This window comes from Bombyx mori, chromosome 19 (assembly GCF_030269925.1).
Source record: "Bombyx mori chromosome 19, ASM3026992v2".
Classification (NCBI taxonomy): domain Eukaryota; kingdom Metazoa; phylum Arthropoda; class Insecta; order Lepidoptera; family Bombycidae; genus Bombyx; species Bombyx mori.
The window spans coordinates 3,824,948-3,848,256 of NC_085125.1; the positions used below are offsets into that span (position 1 = coordinate 3,824,948).

Sequence of the window (23,309 nt, forward strand, 5' to 3'; positions counted from 1 at the left end):
AACATGGTGGAGCGTAAATAATGCTAATAAAACGTTTTAAAAATATATATTTTTTTAAATCAGAATCAATTTTTTTTCCTATCATCAAAGGTGTCATTAGTACTATCGTCTGTCTTTGCTTTCGGAAGCGGTCTCTTAACACCCAGTATATGTTCAAATATATACATACATAGGTAATAAGCACCCAGACAAAGAGCAAATAAACTTGTATATTAATCACCTAAAGCTTGCTCGGTGTGGGAATCGAACCCACGACCCTCAGCGCAATAGTTAGGGGCGCTAACTATTGCACCACCGAATCTGTCAGCATGTAACGCAGATACCATCATAAACTTTGAATCATGAGAATCGGCATGAAAGAAAAAAATAAAAATCAAATATGTACTGAAGTGTATTTATATCAACTTCCCCCAGTAGTCAAAATTCGACTATAATTCATTGCCATTATAAGTTTAAACATTATTATGATTCTATTGTCAAAGACTATTATACTTCTATATTAATATAACAGATTTCGCCATTACTACACTATAGCTAAATAATATTAAAGACAAACAATATTAATCTATTCTCAATTTGACCACAAACTTTAAACAATAACTAAAGTTAGACAATTAACAATAAACAAAGAGTAGGTATATTTATATGTATGTGTTGTGTCAAACACACATATATAGCATTCTGCACTCCTTCTCTATATTCTCTATAAGTGTGGAAACACAGTCCTCCGTCCGCGAAATTTTCTTCGTAAAAAGGGGTAGAAAGGTTTTGCTTCACGTATTGTTATATAGATATCAAGGCATATTTTGAGCACTGTTCACTAAATTTCTAATTTTTATGACAAAACACTAGCGTTCAAATAATGTTAAAGACACGAGAAGATTACACTGTACTGATTACATTGTAATGTTTAAGTATGTAATATCTGCATATCACAGCAGACATAGACTTTGCAAAATACAGAGTCAACATTGTAAATGTCATATAATATATAAGGTGAAACGTTGACCAACGCAGTCAGGGTCAGATAACGCTATCAGACGATCAAATTATCTATTATCTATTAATTATCTATTATCTATCTAAATCTATAACTGGTGGTAGGACCTAGCAAGAGCTATGCTTCGCAGAATCTACCACCGGATTAGAATCGTGAGAGAAAGAGATCCACAGAGAAGATCCGGCGAGAAACCAATGGGCTGTGTATGAGGGTTATATTCGGAATTCATTGTTCACTCATCATACCTTGGATTGCTCGTCAACCGTTGAACAAATACGCTTGGTGGCATCATAGCCTTAACAATTACACTTAAAATCATTACAAGCTCAAGCATTTACAATAAGGATTTGCAATTCTGATTTTTGTTTGTTCTCGTGTTAAAGTTAATACACTTGTAATCGCGGAAAGTTTTGTTACATACGCTCGGAATACGGCTACAATGTTTTTGAAGTAAATTGCATTGTCACAATGAGAGATGTTATTTTTTTTAAATTGAGTTTTCCTAATTTGTAATTTAATTCGTATGAAATTTCATTCTTCATTTTATTTATTGCGTAGATGACGGAACTAGGTCACAGGCCATACGGTCGTAAGTGACTACCGCCACCCACCACCCTTGCGACGTCAATTGAAGTCTCAATTGTATTGCTTAACGACTGTCCTAATCCTCAAACCGGAAAGCATGACTGGAAAGATTTCTTCAGTTCTCCATCTTCAACTCCCCCCGCAAAGTACCAATACAACGAAGTTAATCCCAAAATATTTCTTTGTTATATAACAGAAAGGGGTGCCTGAACAATATTACAACTTACTAAATAATTTAACATGAACATTAATTAGTAATGACGTGGAAGCTTTATTTTACAAAGCTACTTTTAGTTGAAGGGTCGATAGTACCTAACCCTCGGGCGCAACCCAGTTTAATATTTACGCGTTCCAACCATGATGTTAGCGTGGTCGACGGCTCTCAAAGTTAAAGTCGACCTCCTTTTGTGTTTAAATTATAAACCCGGGCAAATGCCTCATAGAATATGCACAAAGCTTTTTTCATACCTAGCGTAGTAGAGGTGAAAGTTGAAATTCACGATTCAATATAAATATTGTTGAACAATTTAATTTTAAATATGGCTGAACAAGATCCCTTCAAGACCTTATTATAATATATTAGCATTTGAAGTGTCACATATCACAAGCATTATTAATTATACTTGATATTTTGTATTGCTTAATATTAAAATCGCGGCCTTAGAAGTGTTAATGACCGTAATACATTAGTCTCCTGATGTGTTACCACGGTTCAATCCTTGGGTAGGCATCAATTTATTTAAAATTAGCCATAACCAATTTTGTAGTTAAGCAGCGACTAGCCGAAATAATTTATATATTTCATGTCTACTCATAGTCAGTGATTTTCATAATTTTCGTGTGCTGATTTTTTTCTCCTTCCAGACTTAAATTGGATATATATAGTATATGTAATTTTTTTCTTGCCTTGGATAAAACATCAATTACAAAATAGCAACTAATACATAACACTTATATTATTTCATTACTAATCACGTTCGATTTTAGCGACTTAATTAACACGCAAGGATAGATGTAGTTAAATTAAGGTTTTACTGTACTGACTTCCAATAGCTTTGGTAGCTAGTCATTCTACTTAAGTGTTTTGAACGTTTACTAATGTGTGCCATGTGCTTATTATATTATGTAATTTAATTATCTTGTGTGCCTTGTCCCATTATCAACGTACATAAAATATTAGTATATCAATTATGTCTTTTTAAATACGTCATGGTACCTACTTTTTATATATTGTATTTACTTTTGTATATGTGGGTGAACGAACTCAGGGCCTACCTAACTAGTGCAGAGTGATTACTAGAACTATGATACGACAATGTGAATGTCACCACCCACTTTGGCACAAAAGGTCAAAGTGTCAATTGTATTTACAATGTACACCAGCTGTCCACGTCCATCAAACTAGAATGCTGACTGCATCGTGGCGTCGCTTTGGGCTAATAACACACTACAACACTTTTTTTTTCTGGCTCAGCCAGGAGGAATGAAGTTTGCTAACAGCTACCCGAGCGCCTCCAAAGAAGACTTAATAACTCAAGAGTAGCTGCTTCGCGAATGAATCTATTACCGGATCGGAATCGTGACCCGCTGAGAAGATCCGGCGAGAAACTCAGCGGGCTGATGTTTAGGTTAGGACAACACTAAGTACGGGTTGGGCGTATCTTAGACGCTGATTTAAGACTCTGATAATGTTTCTGTCCAATTATCGAAGAGATGGAGTGGTGCTATTTGTACATTCGACACTACCTATTTAGTCACAGATTTCACATTTATTTTATTTTAGAATATTATCCATGACTTCTACAATTTTAGTAAGCAATTTTTTTTTGTAAATAGTCTCGGTCTGAGGAATAAGCCCGCCAATTGATCTAAACAATATTCACTTGTTTTAAGTTTTGTAATTACTACATGTACTGTCTCCCTGAAGCATTTCTTGACCCGCTCTACGAATTATGCAACAAACAACGCCCCCCTACAACTTTGAGAGCACACGTCCGCTTTTATAAATGCACTTGACCGCCTGTAAACACTATTATACAAACATCCTACTTGCTGTTGACATTCACTAAACAATGTCGGGTCAACACGCAAGTTCACAAACAAACTGCTAGAACACATCGAATAAACAATATTATCTTAAATCTCTTCGACGTTTCACTGCGCGGCTTGTGTTATTTAAAATTATTTTCTAAGGGCGTTTTAAATTTTAACTTGAATTCATTACATATCGCTTACTTTAAACTCATTCAAACTTAATAATCTTTCATAGTTGTAGAATAATCAAGTGTTGAATGTGAGACTGGCAGCCGGTCGTACAATTGTAAGCTATAAACACTGAATTTTGTTTTAACAATTTATTAGCTTAAAGTCGGTATAAACAAAATGTTCAATTATTGGGCCACTTCTAAGTCTTACATCATAAACTTAATATTATTATGGTAAATCTGACCTTGGAATCAAACATTTTTTTACATGTAAACTTTATCGAGATTATACTTCTTCAGTCTGACTTAAGGAGCACTTTGCCCAATGTAATTTTTTAGTTTATAAACTAAAATAATTCAAGATAGTATCGTATATGGTCGAATACAACCATTGTTCCAAACAATCTTAAGATCCATAATAGATTAATCGCAATTTTTACTGGAACTTTTTATTAATATTCTTATTAATTTTCTTATAAGCTTGAAAAATCGAATTTAAAACGAAGCGTAGTGCTGTACTCACAACGAAAAAAGGCACGATAACCGTGATGGCTGCGACAAGCGAGATGGAAAACGTGTCTCCCGTATGCGGGAAAGAGAGAGCTGGATCGTTGCACGTGAAGCCGCTGCGTCGGCTCGGCAGCGCCCCGACTTCCAAGCAAATGCATACTGCCGCAACTGGGGACAAATAAAAAAGGTTGAGAAACACAACTCAATTTTAAGAACACTTAAAAATAATAATGGTAAATAGACATGCTTTAACAAAAACCGACTTCAAATAGAAAAAAAAAAGATATTCCAAAACAAATTAATATACACTAAAAACAATAATCATCGAAATCGGTTGGCGTGATATTGAGTTATTGAGTTAATCATCTTTTTTTTTTTTATTGCTTAGATGGGTGGACGAGCTCACAGCCCACCTGGTGTTAAGTGGTTACTGGAGCCCATAGACATCTACAACGTAAATGCGCCACCCACCTCGAGATATACCTATAAGTTCTAAGGTCTCAGTAAAGTTACAACGGCTGCCCCACCCTTCGAACCGAAACGCATTACTGCTTCACGGCGGAAATAGGCGGGGTGATGGTACCTACCCGTGCGGACTCCCAAGAGGTCCTACCACCAGTGATTACGCAAATTATAATTTTGCGGGTTTGATTTTTTCATCTATTTTTGTTGTGCACGTACTTAATGCGAATTTAAGACTTATACGGTTTTCTCATGGATACCACTATCAGAACTGGACTAAATTGAAATGGGACCACACGGGTAGCGTCAGCTTTCTAATAAAAAAATGAATCATCAAAATCGATTCACCCAGTTAAAAGTTATGAGCTAACAAACATAAAAAAAACCATACAGTCGAATTGAGAACCTCCTCCTTTTTTGAAGTCGGTTAAAAATATTGTCGTTTGATGTTTGAGTTTTCAATGAAGTTAATTTGATTTGCTTTTAAGTTACCAGAGCTTATGTAGTCGTCGTCGCCTAAAGGATAAGGTGCCTTCGTATCAAGCGATGCAACCGTGTTCGAATCCCACAGGCGGGTACCAATTTTTCTAATGAAATACGTATTTAACAAATGGTCACGGTGAAGGAAAAATCATAGTGTAATAAAAATCAAACTCGCAAAATTATAATTTGCGTAATTACTGGTGGTGGGATGTTTTGTGGTTCCGCACGTGTAGGTACCACGACCCTGTCATTTCTACCGTGGAGCAGTAATGCGTCTCGGTTTGAAGGGTGGGGTAGCCGTTTTACTGTTACAACTAAGACCAAAACTCTTCTCTCAAGGTAAGTGGCGGCATTTTCGTTGTAGTTGTCTATAGACTCCGGTAAGTATTTACCACCAGGTGGGCCGTGAGCTCGTCCAGCCATTTAAGCAATAAAAAATAGAAAAATCGTGCTGCCTCACAAGACGCCCTACCGCTAAACATTAAACTCAATTTCATTTTTTTTTGTTTAGTTTAGTTAATATGTATTACCTAACACTTTAAACATAAGCGCTCACTTAAATATCGCGTTCCATAATAGTATAGGCTCAAATAATAATCTTTATGATAAATCTTTATGTTGTTTGTAAGCTTCATTATAATTTTATTGGCGTCGATTTAACAAAATACTTACGCTAAAAATTTATGGTAGATAGCTTCTTAGCGGACGCTAATAACATTCCACCCTCTGATAACTATGTAGTTTCGACTCAATATTGAATATAACGAGTAAATTAACCCATAGACACAGCCCACTGAGTTTCTCGCTTTATCTTCTCAGTGGGTCGCGTTTCCGATCCGGTGGTAGATTCTGCGAAGCACTGCTCTTGCTAGGGCCAGTGTTAGGAACACCTCCGGTTTGAGCCCCGTGAGCTCACCTACTTGTTCGGTGAATCTAGAATAACCTTATTAGTAGTAGTAGTAGAATAGGTAGGGAAAAAAAAAGAATATATAAGTACAATTTAATTGAAATTTGTCCGTGTATTTAGTTGGGTGGCGGTATTTACGTTGTGATTTATTAGAGGTCCAGCAGCCTAATACTGCCTGGTGGGTCGTCATGTCGCCTGGCAACTTAAGCCTCAATGACCTATACGAATACTATAGACATGTAGGTTATATATAAGTTTGGATGTTTATGATTCAATCACAAAAACATGACTGAAACTATATAGATGAAATCTCCGTTTGCCAAAAATTTTTTTTTTTTTTTTTCGGGTTGGGTGCGCCTACGGTGTGCTTGGTGCATATGGGACCGGTTCGCAGATATTGGGTGCGGACCGCGGGCCCAAGAGATGGAATTTAAGGCCCTAGTCACTAAATGACTCCCCTGCACTCTCGTCCAAGCGTACAATCCCCCGAGGAGACCGTTGGGGGACGTACGTACCTCACCTGGGATCTGACCTCGATACGTCAGAAGAGGTTACCACTCGGTCAACATTTGAACCAGACAGCGCAGCTCATCCCAAGGACGTTCGACCTTTCATAATCTAGATTAACATGTTTTTTTTTAATCATAATAAATGCCATGACTCAAGCATCGCAGAATAAGCTACATATAAATAGGGCAGTGTGCTCTTTTGTACCTGATGTAAGTTACTTATGGATCTACAAATCGACTAGTGGTTTATATTGCAACATAAAATAACACAAGCAGACCTAAGATGCAAATTGTATCATACTTTCTGAACTAGCACAAGCAGTAAATTAATAAAAACTATCTTATTGTTTTTGTTTTTTTTTTTTTTTTTTAAATAAAAATAAAAATAGCTTTTTCGACTCGCTGGTGGAATTTTTGATTCATTATTAGATTCCTAATTGGAGGCACTTAAGTTTTGTGAAATGCTTTAATTTTTATTGTCTAGAAGATTCGCGCGCTTGTGACGTTTTAATATGGAACATCGAAAAAAGATTCAGATGCAAATTTTAATTAATTATTATTATTAAATCACGTATGTGGTCACAAACGTTTTAAAAATATTCCGTGCTATCATAACGAAGCGGCCAAACGTATGAAGGTATTTACGCGTTGAATCCTGCCTTCTTCGCTGTAAAGGTCGGATATAACCGTTATTCTTATGCACTCGAGACTCGAGAGCTTAACATCTTGTGTCAAAGTAGGCGTCAACGCTCACGGTGTAGTGTTAACGAACTGCGGTTTTTCAATTGAGGATCAAGGGAGATCATGTGAATTTAAAAATATATCGAGAGGTGAATTAAAACATAATTTTATTTTAAGCGACATTTCGTTTAACACGCGACATTTATCTTTGTAATTAAAGGTGCGTTTTATTTGGTAGTAGCGACCCGCCCTAGCTTCGCTTCGGAAATATTAAATTTATTTATAGACTAGATGAGTCCCGCGATGATACGTGGTTATTGTCGTACCGCGGGTGACGCCACGGGACGAAGCTAATCTAAAAAAAGTAGTCTAAGTTACTCCTTATATCATCAGCTACCTATCAGAGACTGTCTCTCCAAAATCGGTCCAGCCGTTCCAGAGATTAGCCGAAACAAACAGACAGAAAGACAAAAATTGTAAAAAATGTTATTTTGGTGTATGTACCGTATTATATTCATAATAATATTATTATGCATATAGTAAAAAGCGGTTATTTCAATATTACAAACAGACACTCCAATTTTATTTATATGTATAGATTAGCATCAGCAGTTCGATGTTTTTAATTGAACTTCTAAGTCTACTCCATTCAAATAGTTGAAGAAGCTTTCTTTTTATGATATTTTTTTCGAAATTTTAAACTTCAAATTGCTCTCCTGTAAAGTTGCAATAATGTCGTTTAAACCAAATAGATTTTCATCTCTCGATATTAAACACTAGCGGTCCGCTCCGGCTCCGGTCGGGTCTTTAACAAAAATTTCAACGATATTTGACGTTGTTTTATTTTTTTAAATAAAAGAACACTTATAGCGGCACAACTATAATAGTTAGACATATACTGTCGCGACATTTTTTGTAAATAATAACATGCTCTACAAAGTCGTAGTACATTATTTTATTCTATCATGAATAGTTTTCGCAGGGCACGCGAGGTAAAGAATATTTTAGGGAATTTACACCTTGGGTTACATTATTAGAGTTTTAGTAAGGATCCCTAATATTTTTTTCCAAAAAGATTATAAGCCTATGTCACTCGGGAATAGTGTAGCTTTCAAACAGTAAAAGAATTTTTCAAATCGGTTCAGTAGTTTCGGAGCCTATTCGACAAACAAACAAACAAATCTTTCCTCTTTATAATATTAGTATAGATTGAAATACTCCTATAGATAACGAGCATTCAAAATAACACGCTCTTAAGATAACAATGTTTAAACAAGAACTACACATATTTAACCAAAGAACGTATTATAAATTTTACCAGACGTAAACAGTGATTGAGTAAACAATATTATCGGACACAGGTACGTCCTACCTACCTACTTTAAAATTCGTTTAAAACCCGACAACAGACGCACCTTTGTCATTATTAGTTAGTACTTACTAATACAAGTTTAATGTTTAAACCAATAACAGTAAAATTTCATTGTACAAACATCTCATTACGGTGCCCTAAAAAGATTAACATTTTCTCTGTCTAAAAGGAATTGTTTGAGGTTTCAAATTACTTTACAAATTTGTTTCATATCTTCTTCTCAGTCGGTCTTTTCATTACTGAAGGTCGTGTCTAATCTAAAATGTGGACCACTCGATGCACAATGCTTCCCCACGTCTTCCTGCCCTCGGCGCGGTGGCGGTCTTTATAGCCTCGGTTATTGGCAGGCCGGTCAGCGTCTTAACCAGATCAGACCAGCTGGTAGGTGAGCGTCCGCGTGATCTTCTCCCGTCAACCTGACCAACTACCATCAGCTTCTCCAAGTTGTCGGGGCCTCTACGAGCGATGTTTCATATAATGGTTAACAATAATAATTGATAAAAAAGGGTTTTTTTTTTTTGGTAAATTTGTACTAATTTCGACTGGTGGTAGGACCTCTTGTGAGTCCGCTCGGGGAGGTAGGTACAAGTGATTACGCAAATTATAAATTTGCGGATTTGATTTTTATTACACGATGTTATTCTTCACCGTGGAAGTCAATCGTGAACATTTGTTGAGTACGTATTTCATTAGAAAAATTGATACCCGCCTGAGATTCGAACACCGGCCGGCGCATCGCTCAACATGAATACATTTTAGACCACGACAACTTAGTATTAAATTTTAAGATTATTTCTACGTTTTGTATTGCCAAGATTTAAAAAAAAATCTTGATATACTACTAGTAAAGTCTAGTAGATATAATTGAACTGGTCAAAATCTCAGAGCTTAAAACTTAATATTTTGCTTCACGTATCTTCATGTATTCTTAATTACACAATTTATATTCAATCATTATTTATTAGAAATTAGATTCAATTTAAGTTTTATCCGGATATCAAATAATCTTTACCACCCAAGAAAAGCAATAAATTGGACATGCTATTCCACAAAACCGAAATAAACAAGAGACACTACACCAATAAATTATGCAAACAGAATTTATAACCTAAACATTATAATTTTCAAATTCCATTTTTTTTTTCGAATGCACGAAAGAAAAAAAACATGGATTTATTATACCAGCATTTACATCAGAATGCACTTATATAAATTTAAAACTGGGCCAATGGATACGTTTCTTTAAAACTGAATGAGAGCGGAAATATTTAGTCGAAATAGTAATAAATTTATTATTATTTATATAATTGATTTTTAATTTACATAATACCACGTGTCCGATTTGTATTGATATTTAAAAATATCTAAAGATTAAAATGTTTTGTGGCTTGCAATTGATCAGAAAGAGTTTTGAATGCTTTACATAGACTACACTATAAAAAATATTAACAATGACAAACAATATTTAATCTATTCTCAATTTGACAACAGACGTCAAGAACAAAAGTTTGACAATAAATAGTATGCATGCGTGTGTGCGTCAAATACATGGTATGTAGTGTGTGTAATGTTTTCTTTATTGATTTAATGTATCTTTTATGCATTATTTAAAAAAAATATTAGCATTGTGCTTCTTCTCTATATTTTTTATAAGTGTGGAAAATTTCATACTCCTCCGTCAGCGCAATTTTCGTAAAAAGGGATACAAAGTTTTTGCTTCACGTATTAATATATAGATGACGTGATTATTTTGAAATTGTGCTAAGTAATAATAGGCCTTTTTACCCATAGACCTCTTTAGATTCTTTAGATACATGCTCGTTGGGTTCCTGCCCCCTGCACCTGCCTCCAAAAGTATCTGACTACACTCATGGTATGAATATGGCATGGGTGTTGATGAAAGGGAAAGATGTGGATCGAGGAAAATATGAACGCCTCATATTTAAGAGTAGCGTCAGATAAAACAGCTAAATGAAAAAAAACACGAATAATTTTTCAAGTCCTACAAAGAATACAATATTTTAAAAAAACATAAATTTAAAATCACATACGAGGCAATTTTCAATTTGGTGGAGAGATTATTAATCTGACTTCAATGTTACTTAGGGATTAAAAATATACATAGAGTGACCATTCGATGATAATCTTGAGCCGATCGGGATTAAGGCTTCGGTATTTTGATAGAAGTAGTTTTAAATAATGACAAAAGTTCAATAACACTAATAAATCTTTTACTTTCAATTTATCTTTGTACATAAATCTTCGAGTACACCCGCGCAGTTCATTTTGAGTTTCGACTGTTTTTTTTTTCATTTCGATGGTGGCTTCATGCTAGTCTTTTCGCCTTGGGGGCTTTACCAGTGTCTTGTCGTCGGGAACACAGTATAGGTGTCTATGATGCTCGGAACAAATATGAGTCGTAAAAAGCGTTCTAGAACTTAAGATGGGAATTAAAAGAAATAGCAAAATGGTGCTCATTGTTAATCCATTAACATTCTTAATGGCAATAAGAAAATCTTGCATAAATAATAATGATTGAAGGCAACATTATTAAAATCATCTGCAATCAGTCAAATGATATTTTAACCAATAGTCTGGATAACATCATCGTTACGGCTACAAAGATGGCTTAACCATCACTGACATTATATTCAAATACGACTTATTGATGCTGTTATAGATATCATAAAATAAAACATTAATTGAAATGCATGCATGTATATTATAAATAAATTTTAGATGAGGCTCAATAAATGGATATTTTTGAAGAATACATGTATATACTGTATGTATATATTGAAATTCAATTTTCATTTAATGCTTTCCTAACGCAGTCGTGTCAAATTTGTTATTTTACATTATTGTTTACTATTTACGTAAATTTTAGTGTTAGTGAGCATACATTGCAAAAAATTTGATAAATTGTAGCTTCAGAGTTATCATTATGAGTAAATGCTATTTTACTTTTAAATATCTCGATAGTAAAAAATTACATATGTCTGCTGCAAAGCTTTTTGAAAAGCAAATTAAAAAGGACCGTGTTTATTTCATTGGTTCACTATGCGATGCCCATGAGCTGCGGTGACAATTTAACAAGAAATAAAAAAGTCAGCTTAAATTAATTTGACAATTACTAACCCCTTATTATGGAAGTAAGTGTGCGGATCGTGCAATTGATATCGCAAGCCGACCGTTTCAAATACATCCAATTTTTATTGTAACAAACCAAATGACCGAACCCGGAAATTTCCATCTAACTTGACCAACATTACATAGTCGAGTTTCGTGAAAGCTTTGCATATCACTAAGGCTTAATTGCTCGATATCCAGATCTATCAATCATTGGGCGGAACCTAACTCGGTGGCAGATAACGCCTCGCCCTAATCGGCGAAGTGGACTCACAACTCACAGTACATAGCTTAAGTGGTGAAAGCACAGATAAGGTATCAACAGAACTGATCTTTGACATTTCGTTGACATTGTGGGCCGTTATTGCGGGAATGCAGTCCGGATTTGTTTTATAATGGGCTCAATTGTGGGCGGGAATATTGTCGGGATACGCAATTGTTTTTATCCAAACTAGTTATCTGAAGCAATTTATAATTTGATTGACAGTGACGATGCGCGATGGTGTAGTGTAAAGACTGCATTTGTTAAGTGGAAAATCATCTGTTCAAGGTTATAACCAGGTAGGGGAGGTCGTCCACAAAAGAGTATTATTGTTCGGTAGACCAATAATAAATGATCTTGTAACTTTCCTTATTATAGATGTGGAAATAACGACGAAGGGAAGATCTTCCACCGAACAAGTGATATTGCTCGGTAGACCGACGGTGCGAATGTTGTTGTTCGGAACTTGTATATATCATATGCAAGCTTATCTTGAAAATGTCGCAAGCAAGATTCAGGCATCTGTCAAATATCTTCTGTTGTATGATGACTACCCGCGCACAGATTTTGACCGAATTCACTCTAGCTATTGCTATTGCAGGAATTAACGAAATAACAGCTTATCAGATACCTAATGCTAAGTGTTGTTGAAACATAATTTGAAGGAAAATATTGCGGATCGCTCGGGTAATATCTCAAAAAGAATCACATTCTAAAGCCAAACTGTACCTAAGTCAAATAATCAGACTTGAACTAAGGTTGGAAAGGATTCAAAATGTTAAACCTTAAAAAACTGTATTGTTTTAGGGCATGGTTTGGTTTGTTTTACTACGGAGTAAAGTTCACCGAAGGGTGAAGGTGGCAATTTCCAGCCAGGCATCCTACCTTACTACGGACTGTGCTTATGGGAAGCAGGAAAGCCGACTGCGGTCCAAATGATGAGTATAATCTTTAATGTTTGATTTAAATTCCTAAGGTTAATATTACAATCTAATGCGCTAGATAATATTAAAGCCAGACATTTTACCGAGGTTTCAGAATAATACATCCAGCTCAAGTACACAACGTATAGTGTAAATCTACTTTTTTTCCTACCTAAGCTGATAGTCTTGAGAGGCTATGTTAGCGTAACCGGGCGAGTAGGTGAGGTCACGGGGCTCAAACCGGAAGTGTTGCTAACACTGGTCCTAGCAAGAGCAGTGCTTCGCAGAATCTATAACTGGATCGGAAACGCGACCCACTGAGAAGATCCGGCGAGAAACTCCGCGGGCTGTGTCTATGAGTTAATTTACTCGTCGAGCCCTTCGTTGCCAGCGACGGGTTCGACGAGAATGGTGACCGGTGCCTGAGGTACCTTAAAGCACCGTTAATGGATCGGGAGGATCCTTAATGACGTGTATCTACATAGCAACTATTCGCGGTACTGTTTGTAGTAGAGTATTAAATTAATGAGCAACCATCTTGTCCTAATTAATAAAACGAAACAGTATCTTTAATGCGGTTCTACACCTGCAATCGGCTTAATTCAAGCCACAAATGTTGAAATATTTAGCGAATTGCGCAAATCCCAATAGCTATAGCAGTAAATGTAAAGTTGGTTTCTGCTTTAAATGTAAATTTTGAATATCATCTACCATCCAGAATTCTCCAGAATTTTTATAAATTAAACGGTTGTCTGGAAGAGATTTCAGCGATAAGACCGCCTATTGTACAAATGTATCTGCTTTTTTTGATTGTTTTTGAATGTAAATTGTGTTTTGGTGTGCAATAAAGTGTATTCTCTCCCTCCCTCTCTCTCTCTCTCTCTCTCTCTCTCTCTCTCTCTCTCTCTCTACACTAATAGGTATATTACGCGCTAAACGACATCTTGATCCTGCTCTATTGAGGAGTGTCCTGGATTGTGGGTTCTAAAGAATCTGACTTTAGACGAGTTATTCAAGGATTTGAACGATATTTGTGGGAGCTTAAGAGAGTATGTAAAATTTTCAAAAAACATTTGTTACTTGGTGATTCCTGCCATACACAATGTAGCTTGGAATGATTTTGGTATGCCTTATTAAGCTATCGGATTATATTTTTAATAACTTGAGTTTTGTAGTTAAAAACGCTGTTGGCGAGGAAGAGGAGGCAAGCAGTGGTGTACAGACGAAATGAATATTTTATTTTTCCTTCTAAATTATATTTGAAATAACGGCCGTGACAATATACAGGTACATACGTGTTGTGCGTAAGGTTGCTGCGAGAGAAGTGACGGTGCGGTCGCAGTAGTGCTCGTTGACCGATTTCCTTTTTTTTTGGTAGTGTTTGTGCGCATAGACAACGCTAACGAAAATTATCGCCGAAGTTGAACAAAAAGCTTCGGAATTGTAAGGATAGATTCATTAACTTTTCTTACATTAACCGTGTTTATAACAACAATGAAAAGGTATGCAATTGCTATATTATTATTACCTACTGTTTCACTTGACTTTCTTATTTCTTGAAATTTTGTTCCACATGTATTTAATATATTAAGTCTCTAGCTTAGCAAAAGCTATTTAAAGAGCCACCATAAAATCCCGCTCGAACAGACAATGTTCAAAGCGGGCCAATAAAAATATGGGCTAAAACAATAATACATCACTAAATCTCACATGTTTATTTTTGTGGACTACAGAATACAATAGAAAACATAGCTATGCCCGATGTGTCAACCGTATGCTTCATCTACTTTTCTAGCCGCATAGCGTATTCGAAAATACAAATGTTTTTTTATTCAAGAACTTCAGAATTGGTGTTGGAAACCCAACAAAATTGGTATAAAACCTTTTTTATTGTTGTGGTTGTGGTTTTTGACATTACGTTTGAATTTGAATTTTGGAATGTCTTAGTTTTGTCATTTTCTTTTCATCCGTGCTATTGTACGCGATTTATAAAATTTCTATAATATACAAATTTTATACGTACAATCCTCGCGAGTTTATTTATCAAGTTCCTTGCCAATCCTAATCATACAGTCCACTATATAAATTGGTCCTTCGAGCCGTATTTTTGGTGTATCATTAGTGCTATCGCAGCGGATATTGCATACGGCATACTGCATCACACTTTGGTATTCAATAAATTTAGATAAGTTTCTCGATTGGGACATAAGGTGTGTCCAAAATGTTTTGATTCCTTCCCATTTTTTTAAAAATCTTAAAAATCTCGCATATGATAGCACCGTCTTCAGAACATAAAATGGCACTATTATTTATACCTAATGAAACTATAATTATCTAGTTTATTTAGTGTTAAAATTAAGAGCTCGGCAAATGCTTTTAGGTATATTGACAAAATTCTCAAAATTAGTATCTATAGAATGTATAATATAATTGGGTAAGATTTAGGTATCTACGGATGTATTTCAATTTATAATACACTAGATATATCTATATGCTCTATTAATAAAATATTCCACTGCCTATGCCATGCCAAATAGAGCGGAAATCGGACGGCCGATGGGGCAAAAAGATTCTTGAGTGGAGACCACGTACCGACAAGCGCAGTGTGACACGGCCTTCTACCAGATGGAAATCGCTAGGTCTTTTATTTAATGCAAATCGCTAGGTGCAAATCGCTAGGTCTTTTATTTTATTTTTATGGATGACGGATTACTGGTGACCCAGAGGCCTTTCTGGTTTCACCAGGACTGGTGGGCGAGCATGGGCTAAGCCAGGAGGGGTGGAATTTGCTAACAACTGCCTGAGCGCCTCCAATGGAGACCTAACAACTCCAGAGCAACTGCTTCGCAAATGAATCTACTACCGGGTCGGAATCGCGACCCGCTGAGAAGATCCGGCGAGAAACTCAGCGGGCTATTGCATAGGTTAGGTTGTAGGGTTACTGAGGTTCGAGGCCTGCTCCTAGCGTTAAAGCTGAAGGCGTCTAATGCAAGGGTTATTGGATCTAATGGATCCGCTAGGACATGTCTAAGGCATCGTTAGGTCACTTTGGATGCAGGTGGCAACGAACCGGCCGCACTGGATATAGATTGGAGAGGCCTATGTCCAACAGTGGACATCTATATGCTGCTATGATGATGATGATTAATACACAGAATATTTTTTTTATTGCCCTTGTAGGCAGACGAGCATACGGTCCAATAATATTATAATTTGCGTAATTACTGGTGGTAGGACTTCTTGTGAGTCCGCACGGGTAGGTACCACCGCCCCGCCTATTTCTGCAGTAATGCGTTTCGGTTTGAAGGGTGGGGCAGCCGTTGTGACTATACGGAGACCTTAGAACTATATCTCAAGGTGTCTGGCGCATTTACGTTGTAGATGCCTATGGGCTCCAGTAACCACTTAACATCAGGTGGGCTGTGAGTTCTTTCACACAGCTAAGCAATAAATAAATAAAAAAACCTGATGGTGAGTGGTTACCGTCGCCCATGGACTTCAGCAATGCCAGGGGCAGACCAAGCTGCTGCCTACCTGACCTGTATATTGTATTATTCAGCCAATAAGTACCTTCTTTTCTGCATTACCCTTTATCGACCAGTAGAGAAAGTCTTAGGCATTAAAACCGCTAATGTACCTCCACATTAAAGTGCGCGAAGTGTATTGTGTAAATTAAAATAAATCCACGATCGATGGTCCAGTGTGCGCACACTCGACGATCTTCATTTCAAATTGACACCCGGAAAACGTCAACAGATAAAGAAAGTGTGATGGCACAGTTAAATTAATTAGTGTAGGGACAGTGGAACGCACGTAATTATGTTATTGAAAGTCGATCGCTTATCGCTTTGCTGTGACATAACGTGGCAGGCCGATATACAGTAGTTAACGATTTGTGATTTCTTGTGACGCAGTTTGTTGTTATAATTTAAATTTTGATGGCTTTTTTAAATAAAAAAACCGACTTCTAATGAGGAGTTGTTCAATTCAAGTGTATTTTTTTCTTTCTTTCTATATTAACCGATTTCGTTTTGATAGTATTTTTTAATAGCTGTTGCTTCTCATGTAGACCACATTTGAATTTTATCAAGATCTGACCGACATGGCGACAGTTTTTGAGTTTCGCTCAAAGATGCATATTTAAAGAACTTCGACTAAATTGATGATATTTTCATTTTTACATTTTTTTATATCTTGAAATTTTCCTTTCATATACCTACATGTTTTTGTTTCATGAAGTCAGATTTTTTTTTTTGTTGAAATTTCATTCATTCTCGATCTTTGTTCTGTATTATTTTTATGTACTTTATCACTAGGATAGTGTTAAAGTAACGCTGTCGTCATGATTTGGATAATATTGTCTTTGTTGCCTTCGAAGTCAGATTCATCTTACTTACAGCCAGGTGAGCGATCACCGTGGCTTTTAGACGTCAGCAATGCCAGCACTGCCAAGTTACGGCATATTGCTAAAAAGTCCTCTCAAGCCCCGCTTAAAGAAGGAAATGTCATAGCGCTCAGGAAACATCGTGGAGGGGAGTTCATTGAAGGCCGGATGGTACATAGCAAAATAGTTGTCTGGAAACGCGCTGTGTATAATAATGTTAACGCAGCGGTTCTATCGATAAGGTCTTCTTTTTTTTTCACCTCGTGTTGAGTGGTTACCGGAGCCCATAGACATCTACAACGTAAATGCCGCCACCCACCTTAAGACATGAGTTCTAAGGTCTCACTTGTAACACTACAACGGCTGCCCCGCCCTTCAAACCGAAATGCATTACTGCTTCACGGCAGAAATAGGCGAGATGGTGGTACCTACTCGTGCGGACTCACAAGACGTCCTACCGCCCCAGTAATAAAATGGATGGAGGAGATGATGGAATCTACTTTAATTATTCATCCTGCACGCTAGATAATGTTTTACCGAACAAAATATGTCCAAGTTCATATACAAATCACATATTTCATATTTGTCACATAATTATTATGTTGTATTATTACCCTCTATAAAATGACTAATCTCAAATCATTTTATTAGTTTAATTTCATCATCTTCACTGAACTTCTGGTGTAATTTAAACACTAATCAAGCACCACACTTTTGTATTACTAAAAAACAGCATTAATGTATACCGCGGGATTAACTAAATTTATTTATCCGTTGTTAATGTTTACATTTCACAAATGGGACGCCACATTGTACCACACATCGGGCCGTGGGAGAGGCCTATTAAATTATTCCTTTAAGTACGTATAATGAAGATATCTGACCGCAAATCCGCGATGTGCTACAGAATTTGAACACGTGACGATGCACGTAGTTACGTAGAACCGATTCGACACGTGCACAAACGTCACGAACTGTGATAACAATGCGCTTGTATTTTGTAAGTATTGTAACGCAGTTATGACGTCATCTATACTTATACTTATACTTATAATATTATAAAGAGGAAAGATTTGTTTGTTTGTTTGTTTCGAATAGGCTCCGAAACTACTGGACCGATTTGAAAAATTATTTTTCCATTAGAAGCCGACATTGTCCCTGATGAACATAGGCTACTTTTTTTTATTTTTTTTTTATTTATTTTTTTGGTGTCATGTGTGTTTTAATGTTTCCGAAGCGAAGCGAGGGCGGGTCGCTAGTCTATATCTATACTAATATTATAAAGAGGAAAGATTTGTTTGTTTGTTTGTTTCGAATAGGCTCCGAAACTACTGGACCGATTTGAAAAATTCTTTTTCCATTAGAAACCGACATTGTCCCTGATGAACATAGAGTACTTTTTAAAAAAAAAAAATATTTTATTTTTTTGGTTACATGTGTGTTTTAATGTTTCCGAAGCGAAGCGAGGGCGGGTCGCTAGTTGGGTATAAATCAGAAGTTGGGTGTGCTGAGTGCGAGTTTTTTAACGTTCTCGATAGCGTAAACATTAACTGAAATTTACGGGGCACTGTGCCCACAGTGCAGCTGATACAGCCCCTTAGGCTACCAGCGAATAGGTAGGGAAGAAAAGAGTAAATGACTGCAGCGACTTTTTAAGCCATTATAAGATTCGATTTTCGAAAGCCCTAGTTAGTAGTAGACGTAATTAAAGCTATTTTTACGGTTTGATCTCGCGTTATTTTTTTTTTGTTTTTTTTGTTTATACTAAAACTGTACAGTATTCTAAAAGTCCGAAATAATATAACGAATGTAACGAACGTGAGTTTAAGCCGTAAGAATAATTTTAGAATAACATTATAAGATATTTATTTATGTACGGTACTACTAAATTTTTTTTTTTAATTTTTTAAGTGAAAACTTCTTCAGAATCGTTGTGATTTCAAACCGGATGCAACGGAAAAAACGACAGGTAAGAGACACAAATACAAAAATGTGTAGGATGAAGCCAGCAAAGAGTGAGACAGAAATTTTTTAATACTAACGTGTGTATGACAGCTCTTGTAGTGAATTTTAATTTAGGATTATACGTGAAATTAAAATATCAATTCACAGAGGGCGCTACCTTACAATTATTTACTAATGACAAAATTTTACATATACTTAAGACGTTTAGGATAATTGTATTTTAATTTTGGAAGGTTTCACTTCTACCACGTGTGAACTGCACACATTTTTTTTTTCTTTGATATGTTAAAAGTAAGGTCTCTTAACTGTAGGAAGTCTGTAAGAGAACGGATTGAGCGATGAAACTACTAAATATGGTAATAATAAATACAATAACGTTAATAAGTTTTGTACAAAAAAAACATACTCTAGATATTAATTTAACGAAAATATATTACAGTAGCTTCTGATGTCAAATAAGCTAGAATTCATCTAAAATAATTAAAACGCGAACGAAACAACGGTGCTTATAAAACTTTGGTCGTGAAACCTAATTTGGGGAGAAAGCACGTGGAAGAAATGCAGTGTGGGCGACACATGTTAGTTTTAGCTCGAGTCGTACTGTCCGCGATTGCAATAAAAGCGATGATAATTTTTAAAGACGACTACATTTAGATTTACGGAAAAACTCAGTCGTCGCGATCTAAAGGATAACACGGCCGGTATACACTGCTTGTAGGCAGCGGCTTGGCTCTGCTCCTGGCATTGCTGAAGTCCATGGGCGACAGTAACCACTCATCATCAGGTGAGCCGTGTGCTCGTCTGCCTACAAGGGCAAAAAAAAAACTCGTATCGTGCGATGCGACTGTGCCGGTGTTCAACAGGTGACAGCAGGTCATACCCGATCCTGTGGATCGAATGGTAAACAGTCGACGTCGCTCTAAACACGTCATTATGTATTCTCCCGATCAACTAACGATGCTTTTAGGTACCTCAAGCACCGGTCACCGTCTTCGCCGAACCCGTCGCTCGCAACGAAGGGCTCGGCGAGTACATAAACCCACAGGCCACAGACACAGCCCACTGAATTTCTCGCCGGATCTTCTCAGTGGGTCGCGTTTCCAATCCGGTGGTAGATTCTGCGAAGCACTGCTCTTGCTTGGGCTAGTGTTAGCAACGTCCTCAGGTGAGAGCCGCGTGAGCTCACCTACAAGCTAGGGTAACGCTGATATAGCCTCTTAAAGCTATCAGCATACTACCACCGGACCGGAAACGCGACCCACTGAGAAGATGAGGCGACAAACTCAGTGGGCTAGCCATCACTGTTACTGTCACAAAGCCTTTACTTCTAATCAGACGGTCATCGATAGGCGTTGAACATCGAATGGTCCGAGAAATGGGTTGCCTATTTACGCAACAAAAAAAATGTACATACTAATTAAGTAGCGGTTAGTAAGTAAAGGTGGGTGGCGCATTTGTGTTGTAGATGTCTATGGGCTCCAGTAACCATATAAAACCAGGTGGGCTATGAGCTCGTCCACCCATCTAAGCAATAAATAAAAAATAAAAAGTAGTATTTCATGTGATCAAGCAAAAGAGATAAGAGATCGTTTCCAAATGTTTTCAATGTGATATCTCAAGGCATAAATCTTAGCTTATAGAATTTACTACGACAGTGTCGTAAAGTGTGGGTCGCAAACAATGCGAGTATGTAAATATTTTATTTATGTTTTGTGGAATATTTAAATAAAAAATATAACGCTGTGGGTGTTTTCAATTGAATGTTTACGTTTTACGAGGATTTTACTAGCTGTGAATTGTTGATGCACAGCAAACGATGGCTGTTTTTGGTATCAGTGGTATTTTAATGAAAATAAATTATTCCGTAAAAATACTTATTGGTGATGAAAAATTTATGTCCATTCTCTGTAGCCATTGACCACACAACGTGAATGTCGTCAACTACATTGACCTCAATCATGAGGTCATGAGGTCGATGTTGTAGCATACAGGTATTAAAATGTCTCATAGTCTCCGAAAATTATACCAACAATTCCAGGTATGGGTGTATATATTTCATACAATTTTAGTCTTCGTTCTTGATATCTGAATTATCTGATAATTTGCCACCATCTCTTCCAAACTACTCGTAAGTTAAGTCGTCGTGGCCTAAAGGATAAGACGTCCGGTGCATTCGCATGAAGCGATGCACCGGTGTTCGAATCCCGCAGGCGGGTACCAATTTTTCTAATGAAATACGTACTCAACAAATGTTCACGATTGACTTCCACGGTGAAGGAATAATATCGTGTAATAAAAATCAAACCCGCAAAATTATAATTTGCGTAATCACTGGTGGTAGGACCTCTTGGGAGTCCGCGCGGGTAGGTACACCACCCCGCCTATTTCCGCCGTGAAGCAGTAATGCGTTTCGGTTCGAAGGGTGGGGTAGCCGTTGTAATTATACTGAGACCATAGAACTTATATCTCGAGGTGGGTGGCGCATTTACGTTGTAGATGTCTATGGGCTCCAGTAAACACTTAACATCAGGTGGGCTGTGAGCTCGTCCACCCATCTAAGCAACAAAAAAAAATACTACTACTATGACCCTTGTTATGTGATAGCAATAGAATATAGAAAACTATACCACGGTGACCTTCGATCAACAATAGTAACTAGATTTCGGGTCGGTGCATAAAATCCGTCTCGTCAAATAACAGCGCACTTGAAATGTGAGCTCTTATTTTGTTTAGTTCACTTCAAACACAGCCAATGTCAACCCGTCTCACAATACCGCAGTGTGTATTCAAAAGTTGCAAAAATAAGGCCCGAAAAAGCAATTTAACGGCCGGAATATCTTACTTTCGGTAAGTACATGAAGTATAAACTATATTGTAAGCTTTAAACTTATAAATAATATTAAACTTTGAACAAAATTACCGATTTTTAACCACCGCTACAAATGTTGGCCAAGGCTCGGCCAACACATGGACAAACTTTTGCTTAACAGAACAGTAAATGCATGGAGTAATTTGTGTTGTAATAATTTTTTAAAATTTGTTAGCAGCACTTCAAAATTAGTTGGTTAAAATTGGTTAATGCTGCTTTTGTGTCTGTTTGTTGGACTCTCATTAGATACTTAGCTTTGCATTTTTATTTTAGCTTTCCTAGCAATCACGTGTGCAGAATGGATCTCGATTGTCGCCAAAGAAACAAGAGATGACTTTTATAAGCCAGCTAATATCTCCGTTTATTGACACTGGACATCTTTGCCTTCCGTGCTCACGGCTACTGAAACGTGGCCGAAACATTGTAATAAAAATACCACGCTTGAAACCGTTTAAACGTTGTTTTATTATGTGCACTGGTCGCGAAAACTTAAAAATATATATTACACAAAAACGTAACGCTAATAAAATAATAAGTAATGTATAGATACTAACAAACATACATTTCCAAAACATAAAAAGTAAACAACTAAACTTTTACTTTAATTCAATAATAAATTATTTTAGTGTTAAGCGCGACTCCCTTACCTCCTGTAGTAAATAGAAATCGGCATTTCAAGAAGCAAAAATAAATAAAGCAAAACGATGTTAGTTCTCAGAGCAATTAAGAAAAAAGTTACTTTATTTGTTGCCTCTTAAGATTGATTTAACATTAAAAGTTGTTTAAAATATGTCTTTTTATTGGTAAGTGACAGGAGTAATTTATTGCTTTGCTCGTTTTATGTGACGAATGATCGTAAGTATTAGATAATGTTTTGGAGATTTGTGACTTTATTACTAGGTGCCATAGTTGTTATTAGTTTGAACGTAAAAGTGTTTCAAAACTTTTTTCTCCGTTTGTTAGTAAACGAATGTAGCTATATAAGTATATATTCACGCGGACAGTTTTTGCTTTAATTTTGTACGTATCCCTTTATCTAGTTACTATTATTGATCGAAGACGGT

At 36.5% G+C, this 23,309-nt stretch overlaps 1 protein-coding gene and 1 long non-coding RNA gene across 5 annotated transcripts in view; one reads left to right on the top strand and one right to left on the bottom strand.

Moving 5' to 3' along the window:
- LOC101736826 (phospholipid phosphatase 2) overlaps positions 1-23,309 on the bottom strand; it is a 121,655-nt gene that overhangs the window by 8,701 nt on the left and 89,645 nt on the right. For all 4 annotated transcript variants that reach the window (XM_062673925.1, XM_012696568.4, XM_012696569.4 and 1 more), the window contains one exon: positions 4,313-4,467. In XM_062673925.1, the coding sequence (XP_062529909.1) occupies positions 4,313-4,467 (155 nt within the window). The remainder of the gene's footprint in view (positions 1-4,312; positions 4,468-23,309) is intronic.
- LOC134200655 (uncharacterized) lies at positions 22,004-22,701 on the top strand. The gene is made up of 2 exons (XR_009975660.1): positions 22,004-22,223; positions 22,519-22,701. It is a non-coding gene; the product is annotated as an uncharacterized LOC134200655 (long non-coding RNA).